This window comes from Chaetomium fimeti, assembly GCF_033439085.1.
Source record: "Chaetomium fimeti strain CBS 168.71 chromosome Unknown B0H64scaffold_4, whole genome shotgun sequence".
Classification (NCBI taxonomy): domain Eukaryota; kingdom Fungi; phylum Ascomycota; class Sordariomycetes; order Sordariales; family Chaetomiaceae; genus Chaetomium; species Chaetomium fimeti.
Genome location: NW_026944332.1, coordinates 3319377 through 3342939, shown reverse-complemented (window position 1 = coordinate 3342939; position 23563 = coordinate 3319377). Strand labels below are relative to the sequence as shown.

The following is a 23563-nucleotide window of genomic DNA, read 5'->3' as shown; positions in this document are numbered from 1 at the left end:
CTGCAGGTGCCGGCGTGGCTATTGACACAGTGCAATAGTTATTGGCGGGGCTGGGCCCAGCCGCCAGGGTTGTCCAAGATGCAAGCGAAGAGGGAGAGATCACGGAGCGTGACAACAGCAACAGCAACAACGACCCTCCGAAACTATCGCCTCAAAAGCTCGTACAAAAGCAGATGGCGACAGCAGCTTTGCCAGACATCATCCGAAACTAAATTGCAGATCTGGATAGAAATACCCGCCCCATCGGCGCTCGTCAACAAAATGGCCTTCGCCGAGCAACAGCGCTGGATCACGGTCCAGCAAAAGACCTTTACAAAATGGTTGAATACCAAGGTGGAGGCCCGCGGTCTTGAGGTCAAGGATCTGGTGCAGGACCTGTCTGATGGAGTATGTTTTGTCCACATACTGACGATGACGAGGAACCGTTTTGCTGATGCTCGTCTTTATTCTCCCCGCCCTAGGTCATGCTCATCCATCTACTCGAATGCCTCTCTAGCGAATCCCTCGGCCGATATGCTGCCAAACCCAAGCTGCGCGTGCAGCGCTTCGAGAACGCCAACAGAGCCCTAGACTTTATTAAGTCACGCGGGATCCAGATGACGAACATCGGTGCGGAGGATGTGGTAGACGGCAACCGCAAAATTATCCTGGGCTTGATATGGACCCTCATTCTACGCTTTACCATCAACGACATCAACGAGGAGGGCATGACAGCCAAGGAGGGCCTGTTGTTATGGTGCCAGCGGAAGACGGCCTGCTACGACGAGGTGGACGTGCGCGACTTCAGCGCTAGCTGGAACGACGGGCTCGCATTCTGCGCCTTACTCGACATCCACCGACCGGACCTTATCGACTACGATGCGCTCGACAAGTCCGACCACAGAGGAAACATGCAGATGGCGTTCGATATTGCTCATAAGGAGATCGGTATCCCTAAGCTGCTCGATGTGGAGGACGTGTGCGACGTGGCGAAGCCCGACGAGCGCAGTTTGATGACCTACATCGCCTATTGGTTCCATGCCTTCTCCCAGATGGAGAAAGTTGAGAACGCGGGTCGCCGTGTTGAGAAGTTTGTGAACAACATGCGGGGCGCCTGGGATATGCAGAGTGCCTACGAGCGGCGGATGAGAGCATTGCTGAAGGTCATACGCGAGCAGATGGAGAGCTGGCAGCTGGCGACATTCGAAGGCACTTATACCGACGCTAAGGCGCAAGCTGGTGATTTTGCGGCGTACAAGAGAGGGTTGAAGCGGGAGTGGGTAGCAGAGAAGAGCGAGCTGGCGACGCTGCTGGGCAACATCAAGACTAAGTTGGGCACATACCGACTGCGGCCATATGATCCACCAGCAGAGGTGAAGTTGGAGATGCTGGACCACGAATGGGCGAACCTGACCAAGGCGGAAATGGCCCGGGGGCAACTGATTAACGAGACCATCAGAGAGTATGTATCTCCAAGCCCAGTGCCGCGGAAAGCTCACTAACATGCCCCAGCATTAAAAACGCCCTCAGAAAGTCCTTTGCCGACAAGGCGAACGACTTTGCCCTGGCGCTCAACACCATCCAGCTCGCCATCTCTGGCTTAGAAGGCGACGTAGAAGACCAATTACACCACGTACGGAAGCTCTCGGAGAACCTCCCTCCACTCGACGCGTTCCTCAAGACCATCGCGGCGGTCGACGCTAAGTGCCAAGAAGCCAACATTGAGGAGAACGACTTCACCACCTACACCTACGACGAGCTCTGCTACGAGCTCTCCCTAGTCAAGTCCTCCGTCTCCAAGAAGCTCGCCTTCCTCGAGAACCAGATGGTCGCCCGCAACATGACCAACCTGACCCCGATCCAGCTCGAAGAGTTCGAGTCCGTTTTCCGGCATTTTGACCGCGACGACACCAACTGTTTGTCCGAGCTCGAATTCAGCGCCGCGCTGGCCTCGCTGGGGCTGATCTTCTCCGAGGACGAGATGCACGACTACTTCCTCGACACGTCGGGCGGGCTCGACCGCGTCACGTTCGAGCAGTTCATCCGCTTCATGGTCGACGTGACCGAGGACCAGAACACGGCCGAGCAGGTCTTCCAGAGCTTCCGCGAGGTCGCCGACGGGAAGCCCTACGTCACCGAGATGGACCTGCGCCACTCGCTGGTGCCGGACGAGGTGATCGAGAAGCTGGTCGAGATCATGCCGGGCCACAGCGGGCCCGACATGCAGTCCGACCGGGGGCAGCCGCAGTTTGATTACATCGCGTTTATGGACAAGATGATTGGGGACGCCGAGAGCGGGAGGTCGAGTCCATCGAGGGGGTCGACGAACGGGGCGCACTGATTTGAGGTCGTGCGTGTGTGGGTGGGTTTTTATATGTCGCTCTGGGAGCGGAAGTAGGTTCGCTTCACATCTCTTTTCGTCATATTCTTTCTTTAATAGTCGTGTTAAGCATAGCGGGCATGGGTTGGGGAATACACTCAGATTTTACCACTCAACCTTTGCTGATACCCATAGTGGCTAGCTACGCTATCTCTTTTATTTATATTTTCGAGTAGAAAGAGGTAAAAATATCATAATACCACCACCATTTCTAACCGATGTCAGTCGATCTTCCCCTTCCCCCATACGAGAACAACCCGTGCCTCTTGCGGTCACAGTAGGAAAGAAAGGGAAAAAGCATCGTACTTTGGAAGGTCGTGGCGGGCAGCAAAAGCTCACCGGCTAGCCGCCTTCGCTTCTGCGAAGGGAGGTAGCCGGCTACGAAACTCCCTTGGGGGTTTACTCCGCGCCCCGGGCCGTGCTCGAACTCGCAACCTCTCGGTTGGGGGGTTGGAGAGGAGCACAGTACGCCCGGGGGAGAGGACCACCGCCAGTGCCAATTAAGCCACCATTGCTTGGGCCACTTCCCATCGGGTAGTGGTCCTCGTTGGAAACTGGAACCTCAGACCTGGTATATGAAGGGGCCTGGGGGTTGTTCCGTGCCCAGTTTGTGAAACGGAGGAGTACCTAGGTACCTGATTCACATGGCCTGGATGTTCAGTCCGTAAATAGTAAAACAATGAATGATTCGCTTTGTCTACCCAACCCAACCCATCTCTAGCAGATACATCGCTCGGCCTACCTCAACACCCACGATCCAGCCAGCCACTCCATGCTCCCACCCATCTATCCCGCGCCCCTAGCATAGAAATGACATAACACAACTCGACTGGCCGTGACACTGATCGTTGATCACATAAAGAAAGAAAGGGTACGCTTGATTACTCCTTGAAAGCACCCATCTCCTTCAACGCCCCCGCCAACCGCTTGTAGTCCTTCAACAAATCAAACACCTCGCCCAGTTTGAGGTCTGCCGCGTTCTGCAGCTCCATGAACCGCTTATGTGGCGGGTTGATCTTGGGGTGTTCCCTCGGCGGGAGCACGGCAGCAAGGTCCGGGAAGGCCTAGGGAGTAGGTACACTCATTAGCATTCATACCAACCAACCACCACCAACAACAAATCCCGTTACCCAAGGGGCAGAGAGAGAAGAAAAAGAAGAAGAAAAAACATACCGTCGCCAAATCCCCACCCTCCCCCACCCCACCAGCACCAGTACCCGCACCCGCACTACCAACACCACCCCTCGCAACCCCATCCTTCGCAGGCGGCGTCGGCGCCCTCCCCGCACCTGGAGCAGCCGCAGCCGACGAGCGCCCAAACCCCCTCAGCCCACCAATGCCCGCCGACAGCCTGGCCATGGGGTTGAACGAGTTGCTCAGGTTGCGCATGGAGTCCATGATGGGCGGGCTCGCAACGACAGGGCTGGACCCCGTGGCAGTGACCTGCGTGGCCGAGGACGGGGCGCCGGGTTCGGCGCGCCGTTGTTGTTGTTGATGTTGTTGATGTTGTTGATGATGGTGGGGGTGGTCGTCGGTGGTGTGGCGGCGCGAGGACGAGCCGGCGCTGCGGGACGAGTCGGCGCTGTGGTCGCGCGGGGGCTTGCGGCCCGTGCCGGAGATGAAGCTGAGCAGCGGGGGCCGCTCGGGTTCTTGGTCCGGGCTGGGGCTGCGTAGGGAGAGTTCGGGGGTAGGGGTGGGGGTGAGGTCGTCGTCGGGGTTGGGGAGGGGCGGGGTGCCGATGAGCTTGCGGGCGTCGTCGAGCGTCTTGGGCACGGTGACCTCGCCGCCGTCGGCCTTGGTGAGGACGGCGTCGGGGGCCCGCTCGCGGAGCTTGCCGAGGAGGAACTTGTAGCTGTTGTCGAGGGAGCTGCCGATGGTCTTGAGGCTCTGGTCGGCCGTGTTGAGGACTGCGTCCGAGGCCGCGTTGAGAGCTTGTGCGGGGGTGGGCGTGTTGCGGACGAGGTCGCTTAGGCGGCGGGCGCGGAGCTGAGCGTTGACTGTCGCCCGGAAGCCGGCTGGGCTTTGAGATGGGGATGGGGATTGCTGTTTTAGGGCGGCGCTGAGGCTGGCTGAGGCGGTTTCGGAAGAAGGGTTGGGGCTGGCGGCTGGTGGAGCGGGGGAGGTGGGTGAGAAGGCTGGTGGGAAGGTGTCTCCCTTTGGTAGGGGTGATGAACCGGGGTTTTTGAGCGGGCCGGTTGGGGTTTCGTCGGCGCGGAGGGTGGAGAGGTCGACCGTCTCAAGGAAGGAGACGGCAGCTTCAAGGGTGGTGAGACAGTAAGCTGCTTCGCCCGTGAGTTTCGGCTCCCAGCGGAAGCGCTGAATGAAGTTGACGTCGCTGATGACACTAAGATTTTCGGGCGTAAGGGTGATGAGGGTGTAGATTAACATGGGCATAAGCTCGTCGGCTGACGAGGAGGGGTGGAAGTGGGATAGCGTGTCGATGATGCTCTTATGGGCTGATTTGAGGTGGTTTAGCTTCCCCAGGGGATACCTTGACTGGCTCATCAACGCCAGATGGTTCCTGGCCTGCTCGAGCCATTCCTTGACCTCCTTCTGCTTCTTGGCTGCCGCTTCCAAGTCGTTATCTGCTGTGCCGAGCTCGACCCCAAGGTCCACCGGGCCAATACCGACCACGGAGAGGGCGGCTGTTTTCGACCGGAGCTTAGCGTCCTGCGCCTCGTCCTGAGTGCTGCGGTGGCGGTAAATCTTGCTGTAAATGCCCTCACACAACCTCCTTTCCACGGCCTCCTCCAGGAGCGACTTCTTCTGCTCCAGCGCCCGCCTCGCTTTCTTCCGATTTGCGTATTCCTCGGCCGTCAATAATTGCTGATCCGAGTCCCGCCTGAGGGGGGCCTTGTCCTTGGGCTTTGCGCGCAACAGACTCGCGGCCGATACACGGGTTGAGAGAGAGGGGGCATCTTCGCGCCTCTGCCTGCTGGCCAAAGCATCGATGTGTGTCTGGATATGTGATGAGGCTGTCCCATAGAACTCTTGGAACATGTAGGCTAGGTTGTCGATGTTGGGTGGAGTAGGATGCACCTTGGCCGACAGGGAATCGATGAAGCGATCCGTCAAGCTGATGAGCTCAATGGGAAGATCGTCAAGGTCGACAGAAGCCCTCGGTGGCTCGATCACCTCCTCGCTGACTCTGCTCACGAAGGTGTCGGGCGCCTCGCTCCCGGCACCCTGCGCCACCTGTGTCCCAGAGGCCGTCCGGAGGGACAACCTAGCAGGTGGGGGTCCATCATCGGAGGTACTAGCTCTCTTAAGCCGTGTCGTTGGCTCAGGGGAGGTGGTGCGCTCTACCCGAAAAGAGCGTACCGGCCTCTGGGGAGTCGGGCTTTGCGCCGGGTCGGAGTTGGAAGCCATGGGGCTGCCGCTGAAAGTTAGACTGGATAGCATTGCGTTAGTGTTCGAATAGCTTCTGAATAGCTATTTCGTAGCTTGGAAAGACACAAGACGAGAAGGATCGCCCCATCTTCGCGGGAAACCCTTCTCATAATGAACGACCCCTCGGGGTTTGCAGGGTGAGCTTTGGCCTTACCAGAGCCGGACCTCGGTCGCATGAAGCAACGGACCACTCCAAGATGCACCAAGATGGGATGTTGAAACAAGCGGACCCGGGCGGGTGATCAGCAGGTGGCCGATATCGAGACCGCAGGTGGTTTTCTTGATTCGCCGTCGGAAAATAAGACGTGCACAATCGAGATGTGCTGCACGGTATCCAAAGCACAAAAATAAAAGCGATGGTGGGACATGTGTGTACTGTGTTGTGTATCTTTGAGCCTTCAACCTCACGGCTCAATTATCGAACTGCGAAATATGGAGCTCTCCCCCACGCGAGACGGAGCGGGAACACTGGTGTGGGCCGACAGGGACGCGCGCACTTGGATCAAGGGGCGCGTTTGCGACGCAAGCCAATCCCCGGGTACTGGCGGTCCTAACAGAATGACTCGGCACCGAGGGCACCAAGGACGCAACAGCAGGTGTTGAAACTGAGTCATGGGTTTACAAAGATGATGGAAATATTCCAATCACCTCGGTTTCCTCAAAAGAGAAAAGGTTCAGAGAGACAAGAGCATTCATTTAACTTTACAAACGAGAAGGTCAGTTCCTTGTGATAGTGTCCAAAGTGCCTGGTCTTGGCGCGGTCTTCAAGGTGCCCTCTGGGACGGGCTGCAAGGCGCTGTCACAGGCCCCAGCCAGGTTCGAAGAGCGGGCCTGAATGTTTGAACCATGGTGGTCTACAGGTTAGTTACCTCGAGATGGAAGACCCCCAAAAAGATATCAGAGGAAATCTGGAAAAACGGATTCACAGACGAGAGCCTTGTTCCAGGCACCCGACCTGCTGCCAGTGGATTCTCAACAGTTTCTCAAAAGCCGCCAATGGAAGCGGGAGAAGCTTGCACGTCAGACCCTCCCCGCCCGGAATCCGGGGGAGTGCATCATGTGCCTGTTAAGGACTGCCCTTATCGCGGGTAACTGTGCGGGCTCCGCTTGCCGGGCCGCTACAAGATCCGCATGACAGCCTTATCACCGACACCCGCACACCCCTGTCGTTCGCCCAACGGGCGAGGCGGTAACCTTGATTGGCGGTGGCGCTGGATCCGATCGGCTGCCAGCCAACCCGGAGCGATGCCGTCGTCATCTGAGCGCCGTCCACGAGGCACCGCGCATCTTCCGCTTCTCAACTAAACCAAAACCAACCGGAACACTGCACATTTTCGGACTGATGGAGTAACGAACGACAACGCGATTTTTATTTCTTCCATAGTCATAGTATACACCCTTTGCCCGTCTCATCATCGACGCATCGGTTCAACGCCTGGCATGTTTCCAAAGAGGAGGGAGGCCGGTTCGACGTGCAGTTCGACTGGCCGAGTCACCGCCCGGCTGCTGCTCTCCTTCCTCGCCCTGTCAGCATCACCCATCGCCGCGGCAAGTAATCCGAAACAAGATGCACAGCTCGTTCTCCCGATAGAGGTCGCCCCAATAGCTCCGCTAATACCAGAGCCCCCGGCGCCGGCTGAACACACCTTCGTAAGTTGCACGTTGCTCGGTGCTGCGAGATGTTATCAGTGGGACCGATCGCTGACTATCTAATGGTTTATTTTAGACCCTCCGACACGTCTACCATCACGGCACCCATAAACACCCTACCCTCCATCGCAAACACGACGTTAGCCCATCGAATGCGGAGGTATGGCTGGCGGCCGAGGACGGTTACGAGGCCGAGCGCATTGGGCCCCTGCGGGCTCGAAGCAATGCGCTCCGGATACAACGGCTGGTGGATCGGAGGCCCAGTGTCGTAGACCCTATGGTGGCCCAGTCACGGCAGCAGGGGTTCGTCTCGGTGCTTTCGCCATCCGCATGGACGGTCGATGATGTTGCCGGGCCCGACGTCACCGACAAGGACACCGTCCTGAGCATGGCCCTGATGGCGGCCAACGCCTACGTCGAAGGGCCGGGCAAGGCCGATTGGGAAGACGTCGGCGGCCCGTTCAACCGGAGTCTCGACTTTGGCTGGGAGGGCGATGGGCTGCGGGGCCATGTGTTCGCCGACGAGACCAACTCGACGATCGTCATCGGGCTGAAGGGGACCTCGCCTGCTGTTTTCGACGGCGATGGCACTACGACCAACGACAAGGTCAACGATAACCTTTTCTTCAGTTGCTGCTGCGCCCAGCAGGGACCGTGGACCTGGCATCAAGTCTGCGACTGCGCGACGGGCACATACACGTGTAACAACACGTGTGTCTCCCAAGCCCTCCGTGAGGAGAGCCGCTATTACCAGGCGGCACGCGAACTGTATGCCAACGTCACCGAGGTTTATCCCAACTCGCATGTCTGGATTACCGGTCATTCGCTGGGTGGGGCTGTCAGCTCGTTTCTTGGCCTCACGTACGGCGTGCCCGTGGTGACGTTCCAAGCGGTACCCGAAGCCCTTCCCGCAGCACGGTTGGGGCTGCCTGTGCCTCCGGGTGCCGACCCGAGCGCGCCCCAGACTAGGGACTACACGGGGGCGTTTCACTTTGGGCACACAGCCGACCCTATCTACATCGGGACCTGCAATGGAGCGACAGCGTCGTGCTCGTTCGGGGGTTACGCGCTGGAGTCGGCCTGCCATACGGGCCGAGAATGTGTTTACGACACAGTGGGCGACAAGGGCTGGCGCGTTGGTATCGGAACACACAAAATCCTGGCGGTAATTCGCGACGTCATCTTGAAGTATGATACGGTGCCCGAGTGCAAGTTCACACCAGAATGCAGGGACTGTGGCAACTGGAAGATGTACGAAAGCAACGGGACCGAGTCCACGACGACCTCGAGCGTCCCGACAACGACGTCCATGACTCGCACCCGCACAGAGACCTGCAAAACACCGTACGTCCTATCCCTTTGTCTATTTGTGAGTTCGAATGTTTATTGACACCGCTCAGGGGCTGGTGGGGTTGCTTGGACGAGTCGACCACCGCGACTGGTACCGAAACGTCCGAAGTCACAACAACGTCGACGACCACAACCACAACCACAACCACGTGTCTCACTCCGTAAGTAAACCTATCAGGCTCATGTGAATTGTACTAATTTTATCAGGGGCTGGTTTGGGTGCAAGGACAAGACCACCACGAGCGTGACTACTACGACATCAACGACGTCAACTGCAACCACCACTTGCATGACGCCAGGCCGGTTCTGGGGATGCAACGACGAGACTTCTGCTGTGGAGTCCGGCGTCACGTCGACACAGGAACCCAGCACCATTACTCCCGCTCCAAGCATGCCCAGCCCTACGACGGCGCCCTCGTCAGCACCTGCAGACCAGGATCCGCCCCAGAGCCGATGTGTCCACCGGGCTTGGTACGGTATGTGCAAAGAGTGGGAGGGCGACAACCCCGAGAGCAACGACGACATGTAAGAGCATTTGCAACGGATTTGAGTTTGTGATTATCCTTGGTTGGCTAGGTATCCGGCGCGTTTGGAGTTTCAGATCAACAAGATGCGAACTTGGTTTTGCGTAACATACATACAGATTAGGTACACTACAGGGAGTTTCCTTGGCGGGTTAAGGGCAACAGATTCAGAGCATACCGTAGCGGTTTATAGGTTGCATGGTAAACAGGTATTCAGAGTCATATGACAGACGAAGTCTCACTCCTCGTGTACGAGGGCCAAGTATGGGTTGATCCAGTGGAAAGAGGCTACGTCCAATGTCATGCAGGCGATGATGGATGGACCTATCGAACAAGCCGACGAGACCTATAAGCCCCCACTCCGCTGCAGCTCGGCTCAGCCGAAACACGAGATGGTTAGCCCGGTTTCTCTGTGCCGTCTTTCGAAGCCTCCTTCTCTCAACTGTCGCATGCATATGTGGATGGGTAGGTAGTCCGACAGGACTCGCCATTTGCACACTATTTCCTTCTGTTCTTTCTTCCTTTTGTTTCCTGCGTCATCTGCAACGGCCCGTCCCGGGACCGTCTGAACGAACCACGAACGAGGTGCCACTTGAAGCCTGACGGAAATTCATCCCAACCCCGCTACCTGACCCCGGATTCGGTCCTTGTCTCTCGCTTTGGGTTTACCAGACGGTCGGGTCCGATCCAGATCATACACACTATATCACACCACACACACGACCACACAATAACATGGCCGACCCCCAACCGACAACGCCGCCCGTCCTGGCGCCCAACCTCGAGGCGCAACTAACCTGTTCCGTAAGCCCACCCTTCCCTTCCCTCCCCTCTCCTACCTTCCCCTCCCTACCCCAGAAAACCCAGCAATTAACGGACCACCCCCACCACAGATCTGCACCGACCTCCTGCACCAACCCCTCACCCTGCTCGACTGCCTGCACACCTTCTGCGGTGCCTGCCTCAAGGAATGGTTCCACTTCCAAGCCGAGCGGATCGAGACCGCCCCGGGGCCCCCACCCCCACCCTCCGTGCCCATCTTCACGTGTCCCAGCTGCCGCGACGGCGTGCGCGACACCAAACACGATGCCCGCGTCTTCAGTCTGTTGGATATGTTCGTGGCGCTGAACCCGGGGAGGGGGAAGAGTGCGGCCGAGAAGAGGGAGATGGATGCAAGGTATCGGAAGGGCGAAAGGGTTATGCCGAGGGTGAGGCGGGTGGAAGAGAGGAGTGAGGAGGAGAGGTGGGCGGATGAGAGGGAGAGGAGGTTGGTGGAGGAGGTGAGGGCGGTTAGTTTGCGGGAGGCGACGGAGAGGGTTGCGGGGGGGGCTTCTTTGGGTTCGGGTTCGGCTGGTGGGAATGGGGGGAGGGGGGCTACGGGGCGCAGGAGTGGGTCGCGGCAGCGTCAGGATGCGGCGGCGCGCCAGGTGGAGCACCAGTCTTCGCTGAGGAGTTTGATCAGTACGGATGGGATGGATATGAGGGATATTGAGAGGGAGGTGGAGGCGTTTGCGAGGCAGATCCAGGAGGAGGGGCTGCTGGACGGGTTGGATCTGGATAACCTCGATCTGGAGAATAACGACGAGCTGAGCCGGAAGATCACCGAGGCGTACAGGAGACGGCATCGCGAGAGGAGGCGGGACAGTGGGAGGAGGAGCAACGCCAGCGCGCACTCGCATCGGTCCGATATGTCGGCAAGGCCTAGGTCGCGGACGGACGAGGGATCACGGCCGACGAGCAGGCACGCTCGATCGAGGGCGCCGAGTGTGGGCAGCAATGAGGAGCGCGGGCGGTACCCCCCTTCCAGTTCGGCGCTGTTAGGGGTCCAGGAGCCAACAAGAAGACGGCGGGCATCTAGCGGTGCTCGAAGTGCGACATTACCCGTTGTGCCTACCCAAACCGATGTCAGGGTCGGATCTCGCGCGCAGACGGACCTCACCACCAGGGCCGGCACGGGCGAGCCACATACCAGGCGGCCGAGCATGGGAATTGAGACTAGGAGTTCAAGCTCGCCCACATCTGCTACGGCGCCGGTGTCACGGGTGGATTCGCCGGGAAACCGAGTCCTTCCCTTCAGTGCTCGAGCGGCAGCAGGTCTAGGGGCCGTTGCCCAAGCAGAACCTCGATCCAGCTCGACTAGCAGCAGGCAACGGTCTAGCCGGCCGCCAGCCATCGACATCCGGCCGGAATCACCAACGCTAGGCAGTGTCTCGGCCCCCATCAGCCCAGAGCTGGTATCCTCTCCTCCTCTGCCCCCTCCGCGGCAGCAACTTCCGCGCTACAAAGAACCTTTCATCAGCTGCAGTACGTGCCACAAAGAGCACATCGAATACGAACTTCACTTCAACTGCTACCGCTGCCACAACGGCGAGTGGAACATTTGCCTGGACTGCTGGCGTCGGCGCAAGGGATGCTTACACTGGTTCGGCTTCGGAGTGGCCGCCTGGGCGCGCTGGGAGAAGCAAAACCAGAGCGGCCCCCCCGCGGCCCCTCCGCATACGCTCACTGCCAACCGCTACCTGCCCCCGAAACAAGTACCCGGCGGTGCCGAAGGCCGGCGCGTCCTCACCACCGAAAACCCCCTGGACCGCCTCCAGAGCGGCACCTTCTGCAGCCGCTGCTCGGCCTGGACCAACGACTGCTACTGGCGCTGCGACGCCTGCAACGACGGCGAGTGGGGGTTCTGCAACAACTGCGTCGAGCAAGGCAAATCCTGCTCCCACCCGCTGCTCGCGCTGGCCTACCACGCCCCACCCCCCCTTTTCTCCTCCCCCTTGACCTCCCCACCCGTCACCACCGCAACCACCCCACCGGGCACCCACAACAACAACAACACCCCCCCACCAACAGCAACCCAAACCGCCACCGGCACCTTCCACCCCCTCCTCTCCACGCCGCCCTGCTCCGCCTGCCGCCTCCCCATCCCCCAAACCGACTCCCGCTTCCACTGCTACACCTGCCCCCCACCTCCACCAACCCAAAGCGAAGACCTCACCCAACAAACTCCCACATCAGCAGTCGGCTCCGACTTCTGCACGCCCTGCTACACCGCCCTTGTCGCAGACGGCCACATCGCGCCCGAGAACGGCCCCGCCGGCTGGCGACGCTGTCCGCGCGGCCACCGCATGGTTGTTGTGGGGTTTGTGTCGGCGGCTGGGGCGGGGAATGGGAATGGGCATGGGAATGGGAATGGGGCAGGGCAGCATATGCATATGCGGCGGCGGGTGGAGCGGGATCTGGTCGGTGGGCGGGGGCTGCGGTTTGAAGCGGGCGGTGGTGGTGGTGGTGGTAGTGGTGCGGAGGGTGGGGTGCAGGTTGTGTCGTGGCTTGCGGAGGGCGGTGGTGCGTCTGCGTCTTCGACGGGGAGGAGGGTGGAGAGGTTGTTTGCGGAGGATGTGCGGGTTGATACGGCGGGTTTGGTGATGGCGGGGGGTGGTGGTGGTGAGGGGCGGTTTGTGAGGACGTTTCCGCCGGATGGGGGGGTGGGGCCCAAGGCGGTGGCCGGGTGGGGGTGGACGCCGGCTGCGGGGGGGGAGGACGAGTTGATGTTTCCTAGGGGGGCGGAGGTGCTGGAGATTGAGGATGTGAATGGGGAGTGGTTTCATGGGTTTTATATGGGCGAGGGGGGGCTGTTTCCGGCGCCGTATGTGCGGCTTTTGGGGAGGTTTTGATTATGATAAGAGAGACTATACCCGCCCCCTTTTGGATAGCAGCGTAACACAGATCTGTTGTTGTTTACATTCCCGCAAGATAGAGTAACTACCTTACCTGTCTCTACTGATGGCTCCACTCGGCCTTCTTCTTCTCCGCAAACGCCTTCATCCCGATCTTCTGGTCCTGGCTCCCAAACAGCGCGTGGAACAGCCGCCTCTCATACTCCACCCCATCCCGCAGCGGCAGGTCCTGGCTCTTGTTGACCACCTCCTTGGCCGCCTGCACCGCCACCTTGGAGTACCCAGCAATCGTCTCCGCCGTGCCGAGCGCACCCTCCATCAGCGCCTCATAACTCGGAAACACGCGCGCAGCCACCCCCCATCGCTCGGCCTCCTCGCCACTAAACGACTTGCCCGTCAAGATCAGCTCCATCGCCTTGCTCTTCCCCACGGCCCGCGTGAGCCGCTGACTGCCGCCCGCACCGGGGATCGTGCCCAGCCGGATCTCGGGCTGCCCAAAGTTGGCCGAGGCCGTGCAGTACAGCACGTCGGCCATGAGGGCGAGCTCGCAGCCGCCGCCCAGCGCGTGGCCCGACACGGCCGCCACCAGCGGCTTCTTGAGCGCCGTCGTCAGCTCCGACCACGACTCGATGAACGAGTTGGTGTAGGCCTCGCTGAAGGTCAGCGGCGCCATCTCCTTGATGTCCGCCCCCGCCGCGAAGGCCCGCTCCGAGCCGGTGAGCACGACGGCCGCGACGGTGGGCGAGGCTTGGAAGCTGCGCAGGGCCGTGTTGAGTTCGGCGATTAGGGGGGAGCAGAGTGCGTTGAGGGCTTTGGGGCGGTTGAGGGTTACTAAGAGAGGGGGGGAGGTGGGGGTTAGTGATGCGGCCTTGGCTTTGGGGGTTGGCATGGAGATTGGGATGAAGGGAGTGTGGTTTTAAAGTGAGTGGCTGTCTTACCTTGTCCGACGCCCGGCCGGGGCTCTGAAACCTCGATATACTCGTAGCTGCGGCGGGCAGAGGCCGAGAAAGAGCGGGTGATCTGGGGGAGGGTGCTCGGTTGGAAGCGGGAGGCCATGGGTCGCAAGCCGCGGAGGGCATTGGCACGGATCGCTGCTGCTGCGTTCATGTTGGTGGTGTTGTGATAATGGACGGGCTACACAGTATGGACCTTGTGGGATTGAGAATGGGCGTCTCTTGGATTGAAAGGTTGAAGTTGAGAGAGGTTGTTCGGTCCAACGGTGCAGCTCAACATCCCACCATGTCTTAGCCTACAGGTTATCCTCGGTTTAAGCACATGTCACCGGCCGCAGCATGTTACTAATTCCTCCATTGAGCAGCCACCAGACCAAGGGAAAAATAAATATTTGGGAAATCCATAATTCCGAGATAACCAAGACTATATCAAGGCCCCTGAAAATGTAATTAGCATTGAGAGGGGGGATGAATTGCTGTTGACGGTAGGTAGGTACCTCGAGATGGCTGCTTCCGGGATTGGAGAAGCGACGTCAGAGCGCACACTGGCTGCCAAGCACTCGAGGCCGGAGGCAGCTTGCGCCACAGATTGGCCCGCTCGGTGCCAAGGACCGATTCGAGGAACGGCCGAGATCGTCGCAGTGCCACGCCCAAAAATTTCCCCCTAATCTCTCGGAGCGTGGCTTATCCAACAGACGCTACGCTGTCAATCGTGTATCAAAGGGACGCGCAACAGGGAACTTTCCGCTTTCAATTTCCAGCCTCGTTTTCTTCGCTTCTTCAACCAGCGCTCGACAGTAGTACGGTTATACGATCGGAACCTTACGGATTACTTGGACGATTATATTTCGGCGCCCACAGTTCCTTCACGATGGATGTCCCAGACGAGCCGCAGACGCCTTTCAGCACCGTCACTGCGCAGACTAACAAGCTGCAGAGGGTACGTTGCGACAAAGCCTTTGTGGTGTCGCATACATATCATGTCAAGTCGCTAACTCGCCTGCAGCAATACCAAGCACTTCTCGACCAGTCTACCCCCTTCGTCCTCTACCGTTGGATCGGCACCGGTGTCGCCCTTTTCCTCTTCTTCCTGCGCGTGTTCTTTGCGCAAGGCTGGTACATCGGTTAGTGATCCAGACTCGGGAAACGGTGATCTCTCATGATAAAACCCCCGGCTAACATCCACGGCAGTCGCATATGCGCTCGGCATCTACCTCCTGAACCTCTTCCTCGCTTTCCTCCAGCCCAAGTTCGACCCGTCCAACGATGCGCTCGACAACGATATGGAAGATGGGGCTATCGGCTCGCTTCCGACCAAGCAGGACGAGGAGTTCCGTCCCTTTATCCGCCGCCTGCCCGAGTTCAAGTTCTGGCACTCGGCCACCCGCGCCGTCGCCATTTCCTTCATGTGCAGCTGGTTCGAGGTCTTCAACGTGCCCGTCTTCTGGCCCGTCCTGGTCATGTACTGGTTCATGCTGTTCATCCTGACTAGTGGGTTACCCCCCGCCGATATCCGACGGAAGGGTCGCAGAATACTGACAGGCACAACAGTGAGGAAGCAAATTCAGCACATGATCAAGTATCGCTACGTGCCCTTCACCATCGGCAAGGCGCGCTACACTAAGAACAGCGCCTAAGACTTCTTTTCAACAGCCAGAGAGACGGACACACCCCGTCAATTCGGCGTTATTTCGGGAGACTGGACGCATGGGACCGGCTTTTGGCGATAGAATGGCGGGTATCTTTACACAGTTCTCAATGTATTATGACGCATGCTCGGAGCTCACGACGGTCCTGGAAAACTCTATGGATGTACTCATATTTTTAATCAGCCCGCAGCCGCCGCACCGGTGTGGGTTTGGGGCGGGCAGGCTCGGCGTAATCTTTGCCTTTCGAAAGGGGGCGGTTTGCCATAGGGATTGCGGGAGCGGAGGCAGGGGGTTGATATGGGGTTGGTGGGATGGCGGGCGGGAGGAATATCTTCGTTGTATCTTTGTACGAGACGATGTCAGTCAAGCGAAGTGGTTTTCGGTCTCATCGAAGGCGCCCTGCGCCGGGATAGTATTGACACGCAACAGCTATATCCACGTAAAGTAGTAGTCGCCCTGCAACATACGCAGCGTACAAAGGAGCAACCGCCGCCCATCCCCGGGTCACGTTTGCAATCTAACCGTGTCCTGATATCAAGGCGACCAAACTTTGAACCCTTCGAGGAGGAACCTCGCAAGCAGATGGGGTGAAACAAAGCGGTTCTGTTCAAGGTCTTGCCGTTCCAGGGCACTACGTCAATTGGCCCCTCACGCTTTTTTCGTCCCCTACTGCCATCTTTATTCCAATCTTGCCATACAATAGGATTGGATTCTCGCCTTTCTTCTTGTGCCGCCCGGCACTCGAGACGCCCATCGGCCACAACCTCAACCCTAACCCAGACACCCAGACAGAATCCTGGATGCTCGCATCCACGGTGCCACGGTGCCAAGCCGAATCGCGCGCCGCGCCCCAACTCAATCGCATTCTTTCACGAAGTACACCAGCCCTCAGCTCTCCGAACACCACGAAGACGCCAGCATCACCCAAAATGTCGTCCTCACAATCGAGAGGCGGCGGCGAGCGCATGATTCATCAGGACTATATCGCTAGGATACGATACTCCAATGCGCTCCCTCCACCACCAAACCCGCCGAAGCTGCTCGACATTCCCAACACGGGGCTTGCGAGTGGCCAATACACAGCGCCTGGCTTTGCTTCTCGTCTGGCGCGAGAGCAGCCTCTGAATATTGAAGCCGATGCCGAACTCGGAATGCCCCTAGACCTGGTTGGCATGCCAGGAGTTTTTGATGGCGACGAGAGCTGTCAGTCCTCCCCTCCGTTGCCCCTACTTATAGCCGCCAGCCCGAGCAAACACTGACATACATACCTATCCAGCCATTCAAGCTCCCGCCCAAGCACCGCCCCCTCATCCCCGTGACCTTCCCCTCCTCCGCGGTATCTCAGCACTCGGAAAGCCCAAGATAGGCGACACGGCCGTTTCTTTCCTCAGGCGAACCGAGTACATCTCCTCGGTGCAGGCGAAGCCGAAACCAACCGACAATGTGTTCCTCAAGGCATCGTCCGGCAACGCCCAAAAACGCCCCCAGAAGCGCAAGGCCTCCCCCGAGCCAGACAAGGGCACGTCTGCGTGGGTCAAACGGCGCATCGAGAAGAGCTTCGACGTGGCAGCCGCCAACCTCGCCGAGCGGACGCGCGTCAGGCACCCCTCGAAGCGGAATCTCAAGGTTGTCGACGCCTTGCCCATTCTGCCCGACCTCGAAGCCTTCCCCGACTCGGGCGCGTACGTGACGGTCAAATTCAGCAGCAACCCGGTCAACTCGACCGACTTGTACGACACGCGCCTGCTGTCGGGCATCTTCAAACCCATCGAGCGCACCGCCGCCGAGGAGCAGATCTACGAAAACGCCCAAGCAGCCTGGGAGGCCGACCGGACCCAGCCCAAACCATCGCAGATGATGAACTACGACCTCTTCCTCCCGGCCGACACGCTCACGGGCGAGAACTTCCGCACCAAGTTCGACGTGGACAACGCGGACCGCGAGAGCCGGTCCCTGTACACCAGCAGCGAAGCCGGCGGCAGCTTCCGGTTCCCGCGGGTGCGCGCGTACGAGACGGCGCAGGAGAAGGAGATGGACCACGACAACAAGTACGACGAGGAGGTGATCCTGGCCTTCCGCGACGACGAGGCCGCCGCCAAGGGTCGCGCCGACGACAGCGCCCACAAGGCCGTCTACTACTACCCCGTCATGCAGCGCACCACCATCCGCAACCAGCGCACCAAGAACATCGCCCGCACCATCGGCATCACCGACGAGGAGGAGACCCACCTCGACGAGCTGCACGTCCGCATCGACGAGCCCGGCGACGATCTCAAGGCCGAGCTGCTGCGCTACAAGAAGCAGCCCGTCGGCGACCTGCCCGAGGAGGAGGACGACGGGGATGTGGTCGAGTATGCCGAGAGGGATGTGGAGGAAGATGGCCGCGGGCGGGAAGAGGCGAGCGACCGCGGCTCGGTCAGTCCGGTCGCGAACGGGGGGAGGCGGCAGTCCGATGAGGAGGATGCCGAGGGGGAGGAGGAATAATTGAGGAGACTATTTTGAAAATCTGAGAACAAGTGAGTATTTTTAGGCCACTCATTCGAGCGCGGAGTTTGACAGGTAATTTACCAAAATGGATGGGATTTAGACATGCAACGTACCTAATCCAAGATTTCGCCATGCGTGAGCCCAGTGAACCCAGACTACCAAGCATGAAAGAACGGCAATATACCATTACTACGCTAGCCGTGATACAAGTATACACGATTCTAAACGTGCTTCCAGTATCCAGTATCCCGTTTCTACGCTTCGCTCCATCCAACCGGAGGAAACAAACAACGCCACCCAGTCCGATCCTTCCTTTCCAACTGTGCCAAGGACAACCCATCCAATCCACCCTCCACTGCCCCTATCTGCGACAGGGCAGCAGTCTATGATTATGGACAAGTATATAACACGGACGACCACCCATCCAATGGTCTCCCCGCGGTCTAGGTATCCAAGGTCGAACCGCTCAGCCAGCATATCCAATATGTTCCCTGTCGTCGTCTATGACGCGTCCATATCTGTTGGCCATGTTAGCAAAGCGTCCCCTAAAAAAAAGAGAAAAGGAAGGGGGGAACTCACTCCAACAACAGCCTAAAAAACCACACCTCCAAGTCCTCATTCCTTAACGCCTTCCCCGCCCACTCCCTCCCCCTCAACGCCAACCGCTCCGCCTCCTTCCCCCCCAACACCTCGGCACTCCTCCCCCCCTTCTTATCACCACCACCCCCCTTCGCATCACCCCCCTTCTTCCCCCCAGCACCAGCCCCCTTTTCACCCCCCACCTCCGGCGCCGCCGCAAAAAACCGCACCACCTCCAACCACTCCTCCCCATGCAGACTCAGCGGCACAAAATGCACCCACGGCCTCAGCCACTCGTAGTGCCACTCGCGAAAAATCGCCCACTTGTACACGAGGGAGCGGCTCTGGAGGAAGGCGTAGAAGCGGCCCGAGAAGGCGTTGCCGTCTATGTCGAGCAGGTGTTTGTATTTCAAGTAGTCGGTCTGCTTGGCGTACTCTTGTACGTTGAAGAACTCGCGCTGCGCGTCGCAGTCGTCTGGGTCGCACTGTCCGACGTGCGAGAACAAGACGTCGAGGAGCTGCTTGTAGTCGCCGCGCGGGACTTCGCGGGTTGTCCACTGCTGCTGTTGTTGCGGTTGCTGTGGTTGTTGTTGTTTTTTGGTTTGGTCTTCTTGTTTGGGTTTTGGTGCGGCGGCCTTGGAGGTGGCGTCCGGGCTGCGGGTGTCTAGGGTCGCGGTGGCCGGTGGGTTGAGGATTTTGGCTTGGTCCGGCGCATTGATCTTTTGCACGAAGCGCTGGCGGTGCTGCCGGCGCCAGCCGCCGTCGCGGGAGAAACCGCCCGTGGTTGAACCACGCCAGTAGAGGCTATCGAGTTTCTTGCCCCAGGCCGGGTCGGTGTCCTCAGTGTAGGGGACTTTACCCGCCCAATACCAGGGAGACGGGTAGAGGATGTCGGCGTAGGAGGAGATTTTGGACTGCGAGAAGATGGGGAAGAGGTCGTGCACCACGCCGTACGCGTTGGGCCGCTCAAAGAAGCCGTAGGTCGAGCCGAGCGAGGGGGACAGGCAGATGTCGGACATGGCGGTCCAGTTGGAGACGAAACCAAGGTCGCCAACGGCATACTTCTCGATATCGTCGAACTGCTCATCCTCTTCGAGGTTGCGGGAAGGTGAGTCCGCGGGGCAGGACATGCGCGAGTGTGTCCAGACGGGCTGATGGGCGAAGAAGTCGAAGCGGGTTTGTTTGACCTCGTCGAAGCGACCGTTGTATTTGAGGTCAGCAGGTTTCTTGGAGAAACCGTTGCGGAGCGACTTCGCGGCATTGGCGGCCGGCATGGCTTTGGTCCGCGCAGTGTGCACCAGTCGCACCATGTCGTCGTGCGGAACCACAACCCGCGGCTCGTCATTAACGTTAAACGCCAGGTCCATATCCGGCAGGTGCTCGACGAAGCTCTGCATCATGTCGACCATGGTCGTCTGCATCCACTCCCAGCCCCCAAAGATGTGCGACGCATTGCCATTGCGCACCTGAAAGCCCATGAGCTGGTTGTCGGTCCCCAGTGCCTCGCGCGCCCGTGCTCGTATCGTCGACGGCTTCAGGCCCCAGAACGGTGTCAACAGTTCGTGTATCGTGTCGAACTCGTCCACCAGTTGCACGTTCTTGCTCTTGGCAAACGCCCACCACTTGTCGAAGTGCGGGGGCGGCGGTATTCCATACCGGCGGCGGTACTCGGCAACGGCGTCGCGGAGGCTCTTCGACTGGCGAGACTTAACCGCTTCGAACTCGCGCTCGGCGTCGGTGATGAGGTGCCATATCGGGTGCGCCCCCCCGGCCACCGGCTTCGGCTTGGTGGTAGCGAACTTTTTGCTGGTGAAAGTGATGATCTCCTTGGTCTTGGGCGGCTTCGGGCCTTGCACAGGGGCCCCCTTTTTGGGTGCCGTTCCAAGGCCGCGCGGCGATGTCCTCGGAATGGAGTAGAAGCAGAATATTAATAGGAAAAAGACGCCGATCACGCCGAGTTGGCGGTTGCGCATCGTCGGCTTTGGGAAACTAGTTACGGCACCCTTGAGCCGCCGGCCAAGCGCGTCGCCCATACGAAAGTAAAAGTCGTCGTCTAATTAAAATAATAATCTCGGCCCTGTCGTCAAGGCGGCGGCGGCTCTATCCCTGCTATCGAGATGTCCCTACTACTACTCATCGGAACGAGAGAAATGGCGAAGTGAGAAGTAGGAAGAAGTCGAGGCAGAGGCAATTGGAAACTGGTTGGGGGCTTAACGATGCGCGGGCAGCGGGTTCCAGGTTGCTGAAGGAGGCGGCCAAGATTAATCCCAGGCTTGATTGCATAAAAAAACTGGGGTCGCCATTCAAAAGCGAGAAAGCCCGGGCGACTTCTGCCGCCAGGCCGCCAGCCAAGACCGAGAGCGACTGTGCCGCTGCGAAAAAGGACAATATTGGCACCTCGTTAACGTTTATGCACGATTCAGCCAACGCCATGTTTGCTCCAACAACTGGGCTGAGATAGAATATGGAGCACCCTCTTCTTGGCTGGCCCATCGAGAACTCAATCGGGACCCTGCATCTGAGACAACACGCGACCAACATCGCGGGCTCCTTTTGGGTGCGCAAACCCGACGTTGCACCCGGAGGTCTCAATTAGGAACGGAAGTAATTATCGCCCAGTCGAGCACAGCAGGCAAAGTCTCACGAGGATCACCATTACAAAGGTTACTCGGGGCCCCGGGTTTCGGGGGGCAAGAACATTCAGGTAACCATATGTGCGGCGGTCCTGTCAAAAACGCAGGCCGTTTGTATTCACAGAACGGGTATCGGGTATCAATGCATTGCCACTCTAGACACATGCCAGGCCTTTTTGTTTCTTTTAGATCCGCTCGTCTCTCATTAGCTTTTACATGCTTAGTAGAAAAACCCAATGATCTTGCCGGACACGTGCTTGCGACGCGCCTCCTCGTGGTCCATGATACCGGCCGAGGTGGTGAGCATGACGTAGCCGAACTGACGGGCCGGGAGAAGCTTGACAACCCACTTCTCGAGCTCGGCAAGGTGGATGTTGTAGCGGGGGGAGATGACACCGCACTTGTTGAGGCTACAAACGATTATCAGCAAAGGAACTTTAAACAGCACTCCGGGCCATGGACTCACCGTCCGTTGAGCTGGACAACGATCTTGCCGCTGCGGTGGTTGTCGACCTCCTCGAACTCGCCAATGTAGCCTGAGAAGCGAACTAGTCAGTTGTTTGTTGCGCGAGATTAAACATTGTACATCATTGGAAGTCTCCGAGAACGTGTAAGACCCTCGCATTGGTGTTTGATTTATCGGCAACTTAAAGGGCTTCGACCGTGGGGGCGGAAAGGATCGTTGCCTAGTTATCATGCCGAATTTGGAGGGAACGGGGAGGGTTGCGAGTGTCTTGCACGTCCACGGAGGTATCGCAGAGTTGGGGGCCGGGGCGGGGGCGGACAACGTACCGTGGCGCTGCATGACCTGCAGGAACTTGACGATGACCTTGGACGAGGGCCGGATCAGGGCCTGGCGCTTGCCGGCCTTCTCGGCGTTGTTGATGGTGTTCAGCGCATCGTGAAGAACGGAGGTGCGGACCATTTTGGCGGTAGTTCGGTGGGAACGGAGATTCTCAAATCGTCTAGAAGAGGAGATGAGGTATCTGCCAGCGTGCCGAAGCGTGTTACGTTAGCCTTCCGAGGCTCGCGAGCGTGGAGAGTGCCCTCGTCGACAAGTCTCAAGAGGGTTCTGCCTGCTCAGTTGCCGGTGAGGAGAAGAGTGTCATGGTGTAGCTTCGGCCGCTGCTTCAGCCACCCCATGATTTCTTCCCTCGGCCTTCGCGAAGGACATTTTTCTGTTGAGAAGTCATCTTCGAGAGTATTTACATACCTCAAAATTGGGCCTGCGTTCAGGAGCTGATGGTTGATCGGGTCGGGGATGGACGAGGTTTGACGGCGACGAAAAATTCGCAATGGAGAGAGCTGTGGTGGCCCGTGCCCGCGAAAACTTGCCCTAAAACACGGATCCCTGCAATTGTGCGCTTGCTTGAAGCAGACTAGCTCGGTGCGGATTCACTGCGACCACAAAAATTCCTGAATTGAGGCACCGGCCGATTGGTGGGGCCGATTCCCGCACACATTAATCTTCACTTTTGTGGCCAAGTCAACATCCCTCCCCAACACACGAAAAAGGAACACAACACGAACTACTCTTCGAGGATCGGAACCGACAACTGACTTGGAAAATTAAACGTCAAGATGGTGAGACCCCCGCCGCCCTCCCCTTAAGTCACCCATCGCCATCGAACCAATTTGCACACCGTCGACGAACCCCAGCACTCGCAATTTCTCGAACGATTGGAGAAGGCACCCCGCTAACCGTGGCTTCTTCCCCATCTAGTCGGACGTAGAAGAGAACAACGCCCCCGAGGTGCAGGAGGAGGTTGAGGTGTCGGCCGATGCCGGCAAGGGTCAGATGTCGGTTCTGGATGCGCTCAAGGGCGTCCTGAAGCTGTCTCTGATGCACGACGGTCTGGCTCGCGGTCTCCGCGAGGCGTCCAAGGCTCTCGACCGGAGGCAGGCGCACATGTGCGTGCTCAACGAGTCGTGCGAGGAGGAGGCCTACAAGAAGCTCGTCATCGCCCTCTGCTCGGAGCACAAGATCCCGCTCATCAAGGTGCCCGACGGCAAGCAGCTCGGCGAGTGGGCTGGTCTCTGTGAGTAGGCCCCGGGATACCCCGATTGGGGGAGAGGGTGGCGTATACTGACTGCTCGTGATCTAGGCGTTCTCGACCGCGAGGGCAACGCCCGCAAGGTTGTCAACTGCTCTTGCGTCGTCGTCAAGGACTGGGGTGAGGAGTCGCAGGAGCGCTCCATCCTCCTCAACTACTTCTCGTCTGAGGCCTAAGCGGACCAAGCACGGGCGCAGGGTAGTGGCACTTCGCTAGGAAAGAAGGAGCATGAGGATATCATGAAGGGATTTGGAGAAGGGT

The 23563-nt window shown here is 58.8% G+C and overlaps 10 protein-coding genes across 10 annotated transcripts; 6 read left to right on the top strand and 4 right to left on the bottom strand.

The window, feature by feature from the left end:
- Positions 1 to 261: 261 nt before the first annotated feature.
- B0H64DRAFT_321510 (calponin domain-containing protein) lies at positions 262 to 2320 on the top strand (the record flags this gene model as incomplete). Its single annotated transcript, XM_062800519.1, has 3 exons — positions 262 to 387; positions 462 to 1441; positions 1492 to 2320. 3 exons carry the CDS (start codon positions 262 to 264, stop codon positions 2318 to 2320), a joined length of 1935 nt encoding a protein of 644 aa, XP_062659679.1.
- Positions 2321 to 3022: 702 nt separating this feature from the next.
- B0H64DRAFT_342277 (uncharacterized protein) lies at positions 3023 to 6195 on the bottom strand. Its single transcript, XM_062801255.1, has 3 exons — positions 5904 to 6195; positions 3533 to 5750; positions 3023 to 3423 (listed from the first exon to the last, which is right to left on the bottom strand). Exons 2-3 carry the CDS (start codon positions 5726 to 5728, stop codon positions 3241 to 3243), a joined length of 2379 nt encoding a protein of 792 aa, XP_062659678.1. The 5' UTR covers positions 5729 to 5750; positions 5904 to 6195; the 3' UTR covers positions 3023 to 3240.
- An 834-nt stretch (positions 6196 to 7029) lies between these two features.
- B0H64DRAFT_342275 (autophagy protein atg15) lies at positions 7030 to 9533 on the top strand. Its single transcript, XM_062801254.1, has 4 exons — positions 7030 to 7399; positions 7476 to 8743; positions 8800 to 8910; positions 8957 to 9533. Exons 1-4 carry the CDS (start codon positions 7190 to 7192, stop codon positions 9276 to 9278), a joined length of 1911 nt encoding a protein of 636 aa, XP_062659677.1. The 5' UTR covers positions 7030 to 7189; the 3' UTR covers positions 9279 to 9533.
- Positions 9534 to 9674: 141 nt separating this feature from the next.
- Positions 9675 to 12944, top strand: B0H64DRAFT_360386 (uncharacterized protein; the record flags this gene model as incomplete). The annotated part of the gene is made up of 2 exons (XM_062801703.1): positions 9675 to 10077; positions 10167 to 12944. Exons 1-2 carry the CDS (start codon positions 10009 to 10011, stop codon positions 12942 to 12944), a joined length of 2847 nt encoding a protein of 948 aa, XP_062659676.1. The 5' UTR covers positions 9675 to 10008.
- A 51-nt stretch (positions 12945 to 12995) lies between these two features.
- B0H64DRAFT_164637 (ClpP/crotonase-like domain-containing protein) lies at positions 12996 to 14134 on the bottom strand. Its single transcript, XM_062798656.1, has 2 exons — positions 13886 to 14134; positions 12996 to 13778 (listed from the first exon to the last, which is right to left on the bottom strand). Exons 1-2 carry the CDS (start codon positions 14052 to 14054, stop codon positions 13048 to 13050), a joined length of 900 nt encoding a protein of 299 aa, XP_062659675.1. The 5' UTR covers positions 14055 to 14134; the 3' UTR covers positions 12996 to 13047.
- Positions 14135 to 14574: 440 nt separating this feature from the next.
- On the top strand, positions 14575 to 15692 carry B0H64DRAFT_164613 (retrieval of early ER protein Rer1). Its single transcript, XM_062798655.1, has 4 exons — positions 14575 to 14840; positions 14907 to 15024; positions 15092 to 15391; positions 15452 to 15692. Exons 1-4 carry the CDS (start codon positions 14772 to 14774, stop codon positions 15535 to 15537), a joined length of 573 nt encoding a protein of 190 aa, XP_062659674.1. The 5' UTR covers positions 14575 to 14771; the 3' UTR covers positions 15538 to 15692.
- A 786-nt stretch (positions 15693 to 16478) lies between these two features.
- Positions 16479 to 18190, top strand: B0H64DRAFT_461121 (RNA polymerase II-associated; the record flags this gene model as incomplete). Its single annotated transcript, XM_062807491.1, has 2 exons — positions 16479 to 16752; positions 16826 to 18190. The coding sequence occupies 2 exons, from the start codon at positions 16479 to 16481 to the stop codon at positions 18031 to 18033; spliced, it is 1482 nt and encodes a 493-aa protein (XP_062659673.1). The 3' UTR covers positions 18034 to 18190.
- Position 18191: 1 nt separating this feature from the next.
- B0H64DRAFT_461115 (uncharacterized protein) lies at positions 18192 to 20588 on the bottom strand (the record flags this gene model as incomplete). The annotated part of the gene is made up of 3 exons (XM_062807490.1): positions 18192 to 18554; positions 18616 to 18725; positions 18819 to 20588. 3 exons carry the CDS (start codon positions 20586 to 20588, stop codon positions 18503 to 18505), a joined length of 1932 nt encoding a protein of 643 aa, XP_062659672.1. The 3' UTR covers positions 18192 to 18502.
- Positions 20589 to 21468: 880 nt separating this feature from the next.
- On the bottom strand, positions 21469 to 22173 carry B0H64DRAFT_417674 (40S ribosomal protein S22; the record flags this gene model as incomplete). The annotated part of the gene is made up of 3 exons (XM_062805258.1): positions 21469 to 21658; positions 21715 to 21784; positions 22041 to 22173. The coding sequence occupies 3 exons, from the start codon at positions 22171 to 22173 to the stop codon at positions 21469 to 21471; spliced, it is 393 nt and encodes a 130-aa protein (XP_062659671.1).
- A 370-nt stretch (positions 22174 to 22543) lies between these two features.
- Positions 22544 to 23478, top strand: B0H64DRAFT_442487 (50S ribosomal protein L30e-like protein; the record flags this gene model as incomplete). The annotated part of the gene is made up of 3 exons (XM_062806649.1): positions 22544 to 22558; positions 22972 to 23287; positions 23354 to 23478. 3 exons carry the CDS (start codon positions 22544 to 22546, stop codon positions 23476 to 23478), a joined length of 456 nt encoding a protein of 151 aa, XP_062659670.1.
- Between the last annotated feature and the right edge of the window lie 85 nt (positions 23479 to 23563).

What these genes read in the sequence shown, in the direction of transcription:
- B0H64DRAFT_164637 (XM_062798656.1), bottom strand. Translation starts at nt 14,054, where the DNA reads ATGAACGCAGCAGCAGCGATCCGTGCCAATGCCCTCCGCGGCTTGCGA. An exon ending in CCGGCCGGGCGTCGGACAAG is followed by an intron (nt 13,779 to 13,885) that starts GTAAGACAGCCA and finishes CCCCTCTCTTAG; the next exon opens with TAACCCTCAACCGCCCCAAA.
- B0H64DRAFT_164613 (XM_062798655.1), top strand. Translation starts at nt 14,772, where the DNA reads ATGGATGTCCCAGACGAGCCGCAGACGCCTTTCAGCACCGTCACTGCG. An exon ending in TGCGCAAGGCTGGTACATCG is followed by an intron (nt 15,025 to 15,091) that starts GTTAGTGATCCA and finishes CATCCACGGCAG; the next exon opens with TCGCATATGCGCTCGGCATC. An exon ending in CATGCTGTTCATCCTGACTA is followed by an intron (nt 15,392 to 15,451) that starts GTGGGTTACCCC and finishes CAGGCACAACAG; the next exon opens with TGAGGAAGCAAATTCAGCAC.
- B0H64DRAFT_342277 (XM_062801255.1), bottom strand. Translation starts at nt 5,728, where the DNA reads ATGGCTTCCAACTCCGACCCGGCGCAAAGCCCGACTCCCCAGAGGCCG. An exon ending in AGGGTGGGGATTTGGCGACG is followed by an intron (nt 3,424 to 3,532) that starts GTATGTTTTTTC and finishes CCTACTCCCTAG; the next exon opens with GCCTTCCCGGACCTTGCTGC.
- B0H64DRAFT_342275 (XM_062801254.1), top strand. Translation starts at nt 7,190, where the DNA reads ATGTTTCCAAAGAGGAGGGAGGCCGGTTCGACGTGCAGTTCGACTGGC. An exon ending in CGCCGGCTGAACACACCTTC is followed by an intron (nt 7,400 to 7,475) that starts GTAAGTTGCACG and finishes GGTTTATTTTAG; the next exon opens with ACCCTCCGACACGTCTACCA. An exon ending in ACAACCACGTGTCTCACTCC is followed by an intron (nt 8,911 to 8,956) that starts GTAAGTAAACCT and finishes TAATTTTATCAG; the next exon opens with GGGCTGGTTTGGGTGCAAGG.